This window comes from Gopherus evgoodei, chromosome 5, assembly GCF_007399415.2.
Source record: "Gopherus evgoodei ecotype Sinaloan lineage chromosome 5, rGopEvg1_v1.p, whole genome shotgun sequence".
Classification (NCBI taxonomy): domain Eukaryota; kingdom Metazoa; phylum Chordata; order Testudines; family Testudinidae; genus Gopherus; species Gopherus evgoodei.
The window spans coordinates 4,070,679-4,084,648 of NC_044326.1; the positions used below are offsets into that span (position 1 = coordinate 4,070,679).

Consider the following 13,970-nt stretch of genomic DNA (forward strand, 5'->3'; position numbering starts at 1 on the left):
AGACTATACACTAAAGTGCATTTGCAGCTGGTACCTGGCCTGCATAATGTCTCATTGGAAGCCCTGTGATGAGAATCCAAGGAAGAGGTCAGAAATCCTAGACAGGGGCGGAGATCCCTTTTTCCATCTCAGCAGAGGAGAGTTCTGGTCTCGTATCGGATGGCCCCGAATTACCATCATAACAGCTGCACATCAGATGACAACATCATGGACTCTTTAGCCAGCCGGGCACAAAGAGAAGGGTAACCCGAACCTAGCAGCTAAAGCAAGAGATAAAAGGGCAGATAGGGGAGGCACAAATGCACACAAGTTCCTTGATTCTCTGCTTTCCTCCTCCTCATTAGGCCTCAGAGTCTTTGTTCCACCTGTGAGATTCCCTCCAGTGAATAATACCCATTAGAAATAAATGGGTGATAATGGGTTGAGGTGGGGAACAATGCCAGGATTGCTCGAGGAAATCAAACAAAACCCAGAGATTTTAAAGGATCTCCAATACTGGAACTCACCCTCCCCCCACATCCCATTATAGTCTATTAGACACCAACCCAGCAAGGCAGTTAAACACATGCTTAAATGTAAACGTGCTGAAATCCCATTGACTTGAAAGGGACTTTTGCACGTTCAGAGATAAACACATACTTCAATAATCTGCTGAATAGCACAGGTGCTGGAACTAGGGACTTGCAGGGGGGAAGGGGAGTGCTGAAGCACCCCCTGATTTCAAGTGGCTTTCATTTACAGTTCGGTTCAATGACTCTCAGCACCCCCACTATTCACATTGTTCCAGCACCTCTGCTGAATAGTGGTGGTTTATGGACTCTCAGAACATGGAGCAAGACCCCTTGTCTATCAGGCCCTGGAGAGGAATTTAGACTGACCAGCTGATGGAGGTTATTTGTTGGGCAGCTTGTACATTTCATCAGTCCAGGGGTAGGTCAGTGCATTCCAAAATATTCACCTGTGGTTTGTACATTGCAGGGAGTTTTAAGAGTCCTAGAGCTGCTGGGATGGGGATCAAACAAAACTAAATCCGAAGACAGAAAAAAAATCTCAGAAATTAGGAGGACAAAATACAGAGCTGGCTCCTGTGGTGAAGAGTGACTGCATAAAGACAGCTGGCCACTTCTTCCTCATCAGTCCCTTGGCATGCCTCTGGAGTCACACCTGCTAACTGCAGTGACAAAAAAGGTTTGGGCTTCCTCTCACCCTGTTGACCTTGCAAAGCCCGAAAGACGTTGCTGAGGGTAAGAACTGAGCAAGATTCAAAGAGGGATTGAACATTTATACAGCTAACAAGCACATCCAGAGGTTATAATAGTGAATGCTGAGAAGAGGAGTATGAGAGGGAGACAAAACCTTGTCTATCAGGGTTTAAACCAATCTCTCGCTATCAGAGCCCAGGACAAGACCTTCATTAGGGCAGATTTCCCCACAACAGCTACTGCAGGATTCTTATGCAGCTGGTGCTGGCCACTGTCAGAGGTGGGATACTGGGCTAGGTGGACCTTGGGTTTGATTCAGTCTGGAAATTCCTATAGGTAACAGAGACTGAACTGGATTCTATTCTGGCTCATGCAAACCACAGCCAATCTATATACATTCAGCCAGTCCATAAAACCATGTGGTAAACGTAGGGGGTCTGTACAGGCTGTAGCTGGGCTAGATATCCACCGACGGAAAAGTTATTTTCTTCCAAGGCGAAGGGTGGAATGTATGGCAGCCGCAGGGCACACAGCAACACGTGGATTGCTGGGTGGGCTCCAGCCAGTGGCACTGAGCTGAGAGGAAGAGGATCGTGTGAGTGTGGGTTCCCCTGGGCCGGGCTGCGCCATAGGAGTGATGGTGCAGGTTCTGGTATAAGGACAAGCCTGTGAATGCTGCCAGAGGAAGGCTGGTCCAGTGATTAGGATGCTAACCCAGGACTTGGAAGACCCAGGTGAATATGCAAAATTAACCCCATGCCAGCAAGCTCCTGCAAACATGTCTCCCTGGCCTCAACTCAGTCTTGTCTAGGGGGAGTTTGAACTCAGAACTGTGTCTTCTGAACAGCAGCCGTAGCTAGTTATTTGGACAGCCAGGAAACAGGATAATGAGCAGGCCTGGAATTGCATTTCACCAACATCCAGGTGATACTGCAAGTCTGATCTCCTGACCGTCTCTCCCAGCAGCCTCCATACACAGTGAAGAGGACAGACAGAACGGAAGCCATCCCCTAGGTCAAAGTGAGCAATCGCCCATCATCCTGCTTCCAGTCCACCAGCTTTGGCCCCCTCCGTGAAGCACTCTGTATGAAATTCACTCACAATTCAGGCAGTCAGTTGCTTTGTGATCAAAGTTTACGGACACACAGAATTTCAGCACATTTAACCAGATTTATATGATGTATTATTTAATAGAAGTTACAATAGGATAAATGTACAGTTGAAATCAACACGCTAATTTCTAATGCATTTTAATCTGTAAACCATGCAGTCCATTTTTAATCAGTAGCTCCGCTAGAGAGTTTTAAGGAAAAAACATGTTCCCTTTAAAGTTAAACCTAATTTACTAAGTATTCCCCTTATTGTGCAACGACTTGTGCAAAAAAAGCTGTTTTCACCACATTAGGTTATAAAATAAATCTCCCCTCCCACCCCCTGCCCATAAAGGCAACACGAGCAGCCAGTGGACACTGAGGGGTGCATGTGGGGGAGGGGGGCAGGATATAAAATCAGAGGGACAAGCAAAACTAGAAAGCAATTCAGTGCAGATGTAAATCCTGATTAAGTAGAAGCACTACCTCACTAAGCGCAGAATGGTCTAGACAGAAAGGTCTGCAGGGCTGTCCCTTTAAATTCAGAGCAGTTGGAGGGCAGGTGTAGAGTCCCATTGGTATGAATCTCAGTTATGCCAAGGCCCCTTTACACCAAACTGGCAGCTTAAAAGGGCCTTATTGTAAACGAGAATCAGGGGTGTGTCTAACAAGGGCAAAGGCGGGACCAAGGGGACACCTGGAATAGCTGCGTTGTCTCAGCTCCTTGTGATTAAACCCAGCTGGAACCAGGGTTTAACCCATGACTAGCTAACTGCATGTTGACCACAACCACAATCAGCGTCGGGTCAGCTAACTCGACTCTTTACACCCATGTTATAACCTAACATTCTGTGGTTAGGACCAGGCCTTGGATGGGAGGGATCAGGTAAAAAAAACCAAGCAGCAACAGCAAATGTCTTCTGCTGTTTAAACCGATGAAACAGGTGTGAGATGTAGTCTCTGTTGATCCCTTAGTCTAGTGTTTGTTGAGTGAGCACTTCACCCCCTATATACACAAATGCAGACATCCGCAGAATCATCCCACTGTAAAACACAAAACCCATGAAAATGGCTCAGAGTTTGCAACATGGAGGGTCTTTCCCACCTTGAATTCAGTAATTAGATGGTTTCCCTTCGCCTCCCAAGATTTGGGCTAAAACACAATTCACACCCCATCGCTGGACGGTGGGCAAGGGCGTTTTGGTATCCCAAGGGCATGTAGAAACTGGTCCTGAAAGTGAGGGGGAGTAAACGAAGCCTTGGAACATGTTCTTCTTTGATGAGGTGTTTGCCTAATAGAACTGGCCCAGCCCATGGGTGGGATAAATGGAAAATAGCCTTCTTGCAAGTGCTAGTACTGGAAACAACTAGAAAAAGCCGGGCAGTGACTTCAGAGGAATTGCAAAGCTAGGGAAGAAACGATCTAGAGATACTGTAATGGCAAAGTGAAGATAAATGTGGCAGAATTGGTCGCTGCTTGAGAAAATGAGTGGCCCCTCTGCCCCCTTTAATCAGCAGAGTTTTGGGAGCGGAAAATAACTCCCATTCCCAAAACACCATCGCTTGCCCATTTTCCCCTCATTTAAGTCTGGTGCTGAGATAAACGATGTTACACTCAGAACGGCTTTGCCTTGGGGTTGGAAATTAAATTCTGATTTGTTGACGACAACTCACTCCAACTGAACCATCGGAAAGGGAACAGAAGTCTTTGAAGGCCAAGATTATTGATCCATGCTAGCAGATTTTGGAAGGGGTACCATCCCCTCCCACCCACACATCCATCCATACATGGAATCGTTGGCCGAACTTGTAATGCCTCCATTTAAGCATCAGCTTTGAATGTGACTCAGTGTCCCATACTTTTAGAACTGGACAAAAATGTCCCATATATCAGATCTGACAGTTGTTAATGCAGTCATTTTTGTATGTGCGCAGATAGCCTAGCTTTTAGCAAACACTGAACAATGCAATGGACAGCTTTCCCACTGGAGAACAGGACTGGGGTCAGATTTAAAACAAAGTGCAAAACTGCTAAGAGCTTTTGTGACTTGAACTCCAGCACTAGAGAATGAACACCCACCCACCCACCTCCCTATGCACTGGTACAATGTGTCTGTAAGGTAATGCATTAAATACAAAATACAAAACATATTCCCAATGCATAGGCTGTCAGAAGCATGTCACCTAAGTTTACAAAGAAGATACCTGGGTACGTCTCAGGAAGCGGAACTGTCTTCAACTGGTGCTTAGACATCTTTGCAGGGGGGGAAAATAACCCCCTCTTCTCTACCATGACTTAAAAAACCGAAGGGCTGTTGATATATGTACATGGGTATATTAATAGCAGTATTGTTTGATTTAGGAGGCACAGGTCTATCGTTAGAGTGGTGGGTTCTGCTCCTGCCCCCGTCTTGTGCATTTATAATAATCGTTCCCTCGTAAGCTCTACCATTCGTATCAGAGGATACAAATCATTAGTAAGAGAGTTAGAGGGGATTTTAAATGTCTTCCAAAGCTTTTTAAGCAATCTGTTTAAAAGATTAATTTTATTTTGAAGGGATGGGACTGCATCTCTTGGAACAAAAAGTTAATTAGGAACAGAGCACCAAAATTCAATTTTTCATCCCTGTTAAGTGACTTGTGGTTAGGAGTTTGACCTCCCGAAATCAGAGGCTCTCTGAATCTCCAACTTGGCGGGGGCTGCTTTCCCAGCAGAAACTCCTCAACGCCAGAGCCAGTTTACATGATCCTGGTCCAGGCATTTTGCATGGCCTGTCCAAGCAGCATTCATTTCCTAGCTTTTTAAACTCTGTGCAGGCCACTGTACTCCTCTTTAAATTAAGCTTGGTGGAGACAGGACAGAGCTCAGCTTCAGGTCACGGAAGGTTCGGTGCTGGCTGGGGTCACGGCTGAAAGATTTGGCTCAGGGATTCTGTTTACTTTGTTTTTTATATTAATTAGGCACCAAGTGGAATCTTTCAATGGAAAATGGAGCCTACACCTTGGAATAATTCTGAATTTTAAAGCCTGAAGTATGAGTTTAACAGCTGGCGGCTTTTCTCTGCTAACACCTACTCCAGCATGGTAACCCCTCCCCTAGCTATCAGCCTGAGCTACACATTTGGGGGTGTTTCCCACTCTCTCGTTCCCCCCCTTCCACCCCGCTTCCCATCATCAAACAAGGAGTGGAGAAAAAATAATCACCACCAGCAAAATCTACACCCTGCCCAGCAGCAAAGTCAGTGGCTGACAAACACGACTAAAAATTGTGTTTGACAGTCTCTCCTCCTCCTAATATCAAACTGGAAATGCCAGAGCGCCTTATTTGTCATGCTTGCTGATGCTCATTTATACTGTTGCCAGCAGCTGCAGCAGCATGAGTCCGAAGGATTTTAAAGTGCTCGTTACTATTTATGGCCCTTAAGTGCCTTGTGGACTCAAATCTCTCCGATTTTTTTCAGCACGGGGCTGCCATGGGGTTTTGATTTTTTTTTTAAACCTCTATATTTATTTTAATGTGGGAAGTTTCTCTCGCATCTGATGCATGTTTGCGTCTCAGTCATGTCCCCCCCTCCTGCATCCAAGTAGAATCCCTCTTCACGGCCCTGCAGAATGTGACAGAAGCACCACAGAAGGCAAGAACCTGCCTTTTCCATTTGTGGGAGGAGTAAATCACATCTTTGTCCCCTTGTGTTTGATACTGATGGGACAGAGCTTTGCAAGAGTACTGGGAACTGTGACTGGCGAGGTGTCTGGTGACACTTCCTGGGTTTGCCAAGAAACCAGGCCTTCTGGCCCTTACACTAGATTTTCAAAACAGATCTGCTTTTTCCCTTTTTCAGTAGCTAAGAGGAGTTTTCACTGTAGGCTGTCTTGTCCCAGAAGCTTGTGAATTCTCCTCCTGCCCTGAGCAGCACCCTGAAACCAGAGATGCTGCAGACTCTCCCCTGGAGACAGCACTGTTCATCTAACTCTGCAACCAATGACTCACAAGACTTTGCAGGTGGGGTGGGTTCAGGACACTCAGACTCTCAACTGTTTTCATCAAGTCAGGTGAACCCAGGGGCTTGAGGAGTCTGCATACAACAACTTCCTGGCATGGGAGAAGCTGGGTTTGCCGGCTCCACCTTCACAATCTCGTTGGTCACAGTACAAATTTCTATGTCGAAATATAAAGGAACGGGCAGAGCACAGAACTCCTTGCTGGCAGTTTGGAGCACGACCAAACGTAGCATTTTAGAGCTAGCGTAGGGTCTGAATGGGGAACCAGTCCAGTTCACATCTGTGCCCCCCATGTTGAGGAAAGCGTTTGCTCGCAGAGCAGTTCTTTGGCTTGCAGATCCCTTTCCACCCATGCCAGTTTCCAATTCACTCATGTCGCTTTCACCATCCTTCAGAACCTGTGTTTCGGAGGCATTTTTAAGCTATATTCAAAAAGAAAACACAAGGGAAATGCCAATATACAACCCTCCCAAGTATTAAAAAGACCTCGCATACTTATCCCATCACTTGGATGTAGCCAGTAGCAGAAGTTCGCTGCTTACAAACGTGGCTATTGATATTCAGGCCAAGTAACACGTACCCTTATAAAAAACGCATCGCTGAGGAACATTGGAAAAAATCGTCACTAGGAAAGACAAACAAAAAATAACCTCCTGGTCCACCCTGTGCTTAAATACGTGTTGGACAGTGGCACCAGCACTGTAGTCAGAAAATGCAGAATCAGCACGCGTGGTCGAAAGGAAGAGGGACTGAACGCAGCCTGGAGAGCCAGCCATCACCTTGCAAATTATAGACAATTTGCATTGTGCATCGTATTTAAACAAGTTCCATCACCTGCATGATATGAAGACTTGAGGGAGAAAGAGGTTAACACTAAATCTCTCTCTGAAGGCTAGAAAAGATGCATTGGCTTCTTCAAAAAATAATTGTGGTGAGAATAAAAACAACCGAACTAATTTAAACCAATGTAAAAAAACAAACAAACCCTGTACGAAGTTTATGGTAGGTGCTGAAGTAGCGATACTGATGTGGTTATGTATACATGAAAGATCTTAATGGCTCCCTGTAATGGTATTAGTTTTAGGCAAATCTGGAGCTTGGCATGCCTACTCCTACAGAAAAGGGATTCTCTATCACTAGAATATTTTTGTATCGGGATTTGATATTAAAGAGGGACCCACAAGATGTGTGTCCCCCCCCAGAGTAGTTACAGTCTGGTAGGTAAATACAAGGTAAGGGCAAAGTCTCCTCTATCAGGCAGAGTGGATTTCTCTGCTAGCATACATTCCGTTGGCTTCAGTGGGAGTCTTATGCAGAGGAGGAGGGAGGAATATGGAACAGATACTTGCTACAGACAAGAGAGGAGAATTTTGCCCTTAGGCACTTTTAACCAAGTGGATATTTGAGACTGAATATTCAGTGGAGTGCTCTTGGAGTCCCATGTGACTCAGGAGTGCCCAGAAGTCTGTTCAGATCTCCACCAGAGTTATGGTAGTAACAGCAGTACCCTGCATTCTGCAGAAGTCTGTTTGCTCAGCGCTCCCCACAACCTAACTACAGTCACTGGGATGTCCCTCCAAACATTCGGGAAGGGGGAAGACGGGAGACAGCGTCAAACACAGTTGCAGAGAAAGGCAAGATTGTGGCACCATGTCCTCACGCTGTTTGCAGAGTGTTGGTTTTCTTCCCTGCAACGTTAGCATCACAGGACTATGCTGAATCACAATGAAGCGACAGCCCAGTGCAAACTTGGCACCACAAAGTCAGGCTATTGGAGCAGTATTATTCTGTGGCTCTCTCCAGTCCCATTTGATGACGATGTAGCTCTCAAGCTCTTTCAGGTAGTGTCTTTGCAAAAGACAACAGCAGCTCCTAAAGAGTTATTCCAGATTACAGCATCCAGGTCCAGTTACAGACCTGATGGATCTATTTAGTGTCCTTCTCCTGCCAGGAGTCTGCAGACTAAGGATGAAGTTAGCATGCACATCAACAAAACAAAGTGAATGGTTTTGCATTTGTTTACCCTCCCTTCCTAAATACACCCAACACACTCATCTGCATTACAAGCTCAGAAGCCGTACTCTTTCCATTTGCAAAGGCGGAGCCGAGCTACAGGAGTGGAGGAAAAGCATCGGAAACCACAATGCTCCCTACATTTTTTTTTCTGCACTTGAATAACTTAACAAAAGAAAAGTCAAATGGATTCTCTGAATTTGGTTACAAAAAATCCTTGGGGCATGAACTTTTATCTCAAGTTTCAGCCTTTACGGTCAAGTTATAAACCCCTGAAAATAGGAGCTTATAATGGGAAACCATGACCCCACCCTTCACTGCAGCAGTACAAACAATGCTGCAATATCACCATTTGATTATTCACCTAGTAACATTTTTTCATAAGGGTCGGTTCCATGAATACTATACATGTGAATAAAAAAATACATATATTCTCTTTAAACAGGAATCCCAAATGCAGGCGCATGGAGGCTGCAGTGCAGAGATTAGCACTGTCCTGAAATCCCAAAATCCCATCCCAAGCAGCTGACTACCCTCACAAATGGTGGCTGTTGATCAGACTTCGGAGCTGTTTAGCCACAGTGTCTATCAGCTTCTGCTTGTCCCTCTCATTCTTCCGGAACTGCGCAAAGACATTGTTCTTACGGCTGGTATCTTTCATCCTGTGCAGAGTGGAAACAACCAGTCAGGTTACTTCATCTCATACATCACTGCTAGGTACCCTACCTCAGAAAAACCTCCTACAGAACAGCAAGTCTGCATTTCCCTAGGCCAGGAGTCAGCAACCTTTCAGCAGTGGCAAAAGGTCCCGTGGCACCTTATAGACCAAGAGACGTATTGGAGCATGATCTTTCGTGGGTGAATACCGACTTCGTCGGATGCATGCACCCACGAAAGCTCATGCTCCAATACATCTGTTAGTCTATAAGATGCTACAGGACTCTTTGCTGCTTTTACAGATCCAGACTAACATGACTACCCCTCATACTTTCAGAAGTGGTGTGCCAAGTCTTCATTTATTTACTCTGATCTAAGGTTTTGCGTGCCAGTAATACATTTTAACATTTTTAAAAGGTCTCTTTCTATAAGTCTAAAATATATAACTAAACTATTATTGTATGTAAAGTAAATAAGGTTTTTTAAATGTTTAAGAAGCTTCATTTAAAATTAAATAAAATGCAGAGCCCCCCGGACCGGTGGCCAGGACCCGGGCAGTGTGAGTGCCACTGAAAATCAGCTCGTGCACCGCCTTTGGCAAGTATGCCATAGGTTACCTACCATTGCCCTAGGCTTTCAAGGACAGCTGTGTTCATATAGTAGTTTAATATCTGACACATCCACAATAAGGTGACACTCTTATACTGCCAGAGAGATAGTAGATGATCTAGAAGGTCTTTCCCATCTCTGGCTTCTACGCTCTGGGTGCAAACAAGGATGTACAAAGCCAGCACCCAATACCATGCTCAGGCATTCCACTGCACAAAAATATCTACAGATTTGTTCTTTAAACTGTGCAGTCACAAAAAAGAGCCCATCTCATGGCAGTATGTTAATTTATGTGGTACCTTAATGCCAAACCACTGTCTAGGTTTATGTTATTCTATTCTGTGCTGGTTATGCCTCAACTGGAGTATTGTGTCCAGTTCTGGGCACCGCATTTCAAGAAAGATGTGGAGAAATTGGAGAGGGTCCAGAGAAGAGCAACAAGAATGATTAAAGGTCTTGAGAACATGACCTACGAAGGAAGGCTGAAAGAATTGGGTTTATTTAGTTTGGAGAAGAGAAGACAGAGGGGACATGATAGCAGTTTTCAGGTATCTGAAAGGGTGTCATCAGGAGGAGGGAGAAAAATTGTTCACCTTAGCCTCCAATGATAGAACAAGAAGCAATGGGCTTAAACTGCAGCAAGGGAGATTTAGGTTGGACATTAGGAAAAAGTTCCTAACTGTCAGGGTGGTTAAACATTGGAATAAATTGCCTAGGGAGGTTGTGGATTCTCCATCTCTGGAGATATTTAAGAGTAGGTTAGATAAATGTCTATCAGGGATGGTCTAGACAGTATTTGGTCCTGCCATGAGGGCAGGGGACTGGACTCGATGACCTCTCGAGGTCCCTTCCAGTCCTAGAGTCTATGATCATCCAGTTTCCTTTCCCTTTCTTAGATCTATTTTGCTGTGTCCATGTAAACTCTTATTACGTGATAAATGGCAATACTGCAACACAACTGCACAAGAGTCAGGAAATTCAGAAATCTGGAATTAAGCGTATGGCATTAACTTTTACAACTTAAAATATACATCACATGTGGCTGAGTTTCACAGCATCTGTGAGCCCACCAAGTTCCTGATTTGTGAGTTTAAAAGATTATGTAATTTTACACACTGGTGGAGTTTCTGCATTGGCTTCCCTGATTTAGGGATATGTTCTTGATGTCTGTATTTTTATTAAAAGTCTAAATATGAAAACAAATCACTTTTATTTGTCTCAGCATCTTCCCTGAGATGCTGGGATCTCCAACTGCGTCAAAGAGAAGGAGAGAGAATAATTGTGGGTCAGAAAGCGAAAGAGATACAGCTACATTTCTTCCAACTTGTGGAGGTCCAGATTCATGCATGCTTGTATAGGCACATGTAGGGGGCACTGTGCTTGGCTACATGGTTATTGGCAGAGCGTGTAACATTGGAGGCCAGTGACAGCTAAAGTAGGCAAGCAAGGTTGACAAAAAGTGTCACTCCGAGCCCATTTACAATAGCTGCTGGAGATGGCAATGTACTGGATTCAAAGCAGGTAAGGATACTCTGTGTGTCAAGCTGGAGGTGTAATTTCCAGTGTGAGGCAAAAAAGTAATCTGCTTTTCAGAGGTGCTAAGCTCCTATTTAGCTGTCTAAACACGGATTGAGGTGTCTAGCTTTGAGCACCCAAATGGGGAAACAGTGATATTAGTCCCTGGAAAAAATTGCAGTTTTCCAAATTAGAGGCTTTTGAGTTATCCAATCAGAAAACAAACCTCTTGAAACACCTCTGACAGATAAAAAAATCCACTATGTTCTCATGCTCCAATCTCACAAAAAGAGTGGAATCTGAAACATTCAAAACACCACAAACCTTGGAATTATTAACTACCTTTATTCCAAAGGATAATTATTTGCTAAAGTTATAAATGCCTGAAGACAGGGGCTTACAGTGGGAGTGCTTTTTAACTATATAGCCTGTGACGATTTTACTCAGCAAAACAAATGCTTTAGTGCACATCTTAAAAGAAAGCGTGTGATTGCCGGATGCACCATGACATTAACCAGGGAGCGTGTACACGATGGGAGATGATGTTAGTGTTGCTAAGTGCTACAGGAGACAATATTTTTAATGCTACAGATTTCACGTTTTGAAGTGTTATTTAAAATAATAATTAGCACTTATATTAGCACCATACTTCTTCAAAGTGTCCAAGGGGGCTCAGAGTGATTGCAGACAGACACCTTGCATGGCTCCAACTGCGCGATCAGGGCCACAATGAGTAAAATGGATAAAACGCTGACTGAGGCAAAGGTAGGTAAGCTCAAGCTCTTACATTTGGGGCTGGATCCAAACTTTCTGAAAAGTTGGATGTTACCAGATGGGATTTTTTCCCCAAAGATTTCAGTAAACTACAGAAACTGAAGGTGTGTGAAAGCCTTGTATAGTCCATGCCCGGGACTGAACAGAGTAACGACAGTGCATTGTTCTAAAGTATGGCAGAATGCAGCCCTCTGGAAGAATATTACTTGAGTTTACTAGATGACACGGAGTATAAAGAGGTATGCCATAGAAAGAAAACATGCACTTTTGGAGATGGTTGAATTTTTATATTTTGATTACTGTTTGATATGATAATACAGGTTTTAATCCTGCCATCGGTACTGGGCCAACAGACCTGTGAGCCTGCACAGATTCTGACTGATGTCAACTGTAGGATTGGAGTCTTAGATGTCTGGTGTATAATGTAATTAACTCTGATTCCAGCAGCTGTGTAATATTATACTGGGACCTTTGGATGACGTGCATCTATTGCTGATGCAATACGATGCTATTTTGCTTTGCCATGGCAATCGCTACCTAGAAAAATGACAAAGCAGCATTGTAATGATTTTTTTAAAAACAGCTGTGCATTCCTTTGGCAGTTTTATCTGTATTCAAAACATTGTGGGCAGTAAAACTTATTTAAACTGGGCGCCTGTACTACCACTTGTATGTGGCTGGATTTCTTTCCTCTGGACATAGATTTGAATCCATAAATTGAAGCACATGGGCTTGTGTAAACTACGTGACTCATATTAACCCATGCATACAAAGTAATTTCACCTCTATCTGGCTAGAAAAATCTAATCATCTTTTTTTAAACCTTTCCATAAATTCTAAGGGCCACATTTTTTATTTTAATTGTGTATTCTAGGCTCCCAATCATGCCTGAGGGTTCACACCAGCACTGAGGGCAGAGTTTGGTCATAACTATGTGTTTTCACTCAATCTCATGTGGTTAGGCATCAGTGTTCTGGAGAAATTGCTGAATTCATGGGCCAAGGTCATTTCAACATTAGGCTGCAGAAAATTCCATAAAGAATTTTGGTTGAGGGTTGTACTCTAGCATGCAAAAAAGCAAACAGTGCTTCAGGAATTGTAAGCTCTTTGGAATAAGGACTGTCCCTTTCATGATGTGTCTGCTCAATGCCTAGCACAATGGGGGTTATAGGTACCATCATAATAGAGTTAACAACCAAAACAAAGAAAAGTTAAACTTCGTCCCCATCCCAGCCAACACCATCTCAGATTGAGACAACTTCTGTTGAAATGAATCCATAAAAAAGCCACACGGGAAAAGCTCCTCTTTTAGTCGTATTTAGTGCATTTGAGACGATAATGTTACAGGGGGGAACAGTTTCAAAGAGAGCTTGCATTTAGATCGTTTAGTGCTCCATTTAAATCAAACGATAAAGGATTCATTGCAAGGTGAACGTAAAAGCCCAAAAGAGCAGCATACTTACACTCGCGATATCCTATAAAAGAGGTGAGATTAGGAAAAGAGATAATCATGAAAATAAGTTAAAAAATTAACCAGCAGATCAGACTGTCCTGTTGGCAAAGCTAGTTACGTTCAGGTATGGCCGCAATTCTGGTCTCGATGTCTGGGGGAGGAGAGGAAATGTAGACACGTAAAGTCAATGACTGGAGTTCAGTGTGGAACTCCTCAGGAGTCACTGAGACAACATACACTTTGGAAGCCATTGGGACAATGGTGCGAGATGGAGTCTGTGCTACATTATACACAGAGTCCACAAGGTGTGTCTAGAGTCTGATGGGGGTGTAAAAGAGGCTGCGGAACCAAGCACCTGAATGTCAGCATGAACCTTACAAGTTGAGGTATGTGCCAAGCCATTTGATGCACTGGGGTGTGCCTGGCAAACCAACTGGACACGAGAAACTCACTTTGACTAGATCAAAATAAGACAAGTCCCATGACACTTGGGAGCTCCCCTCCCATGGGTTTCCAGCTAGGCAGACTAATTCCCGACTGACCAGGGAGTGGATTCCTCACTTTCCATCAACTTCAGTCACTTAATTTATGTGCACCTTGCAGCTCCCACTTGTCTAGCACTTTGCCTGGGGTAAACTGCATCTTGCTAAAGCA

At 44.1% G+C, this 13,970-nt stretch overlaps 1 protein-coding gene across 1 annotated transcript in view; it reads right to left on the reverse strand.

Annotated features, from left to right (window-relative positions):
* Positions 1 to 2,362: 2,362 nt before the first annotated feature.
* LOC115652963 (exocyst complex component 6B-like) overlaps positions 2,363 to 13,970 on the reverse strand; it is a 176,894-nt gene continuing 165,286 nt past the window's right edge. Inside the window, exons 8-9 of the mRNA XM_030565625.1 lie at positions 13,327 to 13,338; positions 2,363 to 8,970 (exon numbers count right to left, since the gene is read on the reverse strand). Coding sequence (XP_030421485.1) covers positions 8,844 to 8,970; positions 13,327 to 13,338 — 139 coding nt within the window. The 3' untranslated portion in view covers positions 2,363 to 8,843. The remainder of the gene's footprint in view (positions 8,971 to 13,326; positions 13,339 to 13,970) is intronic.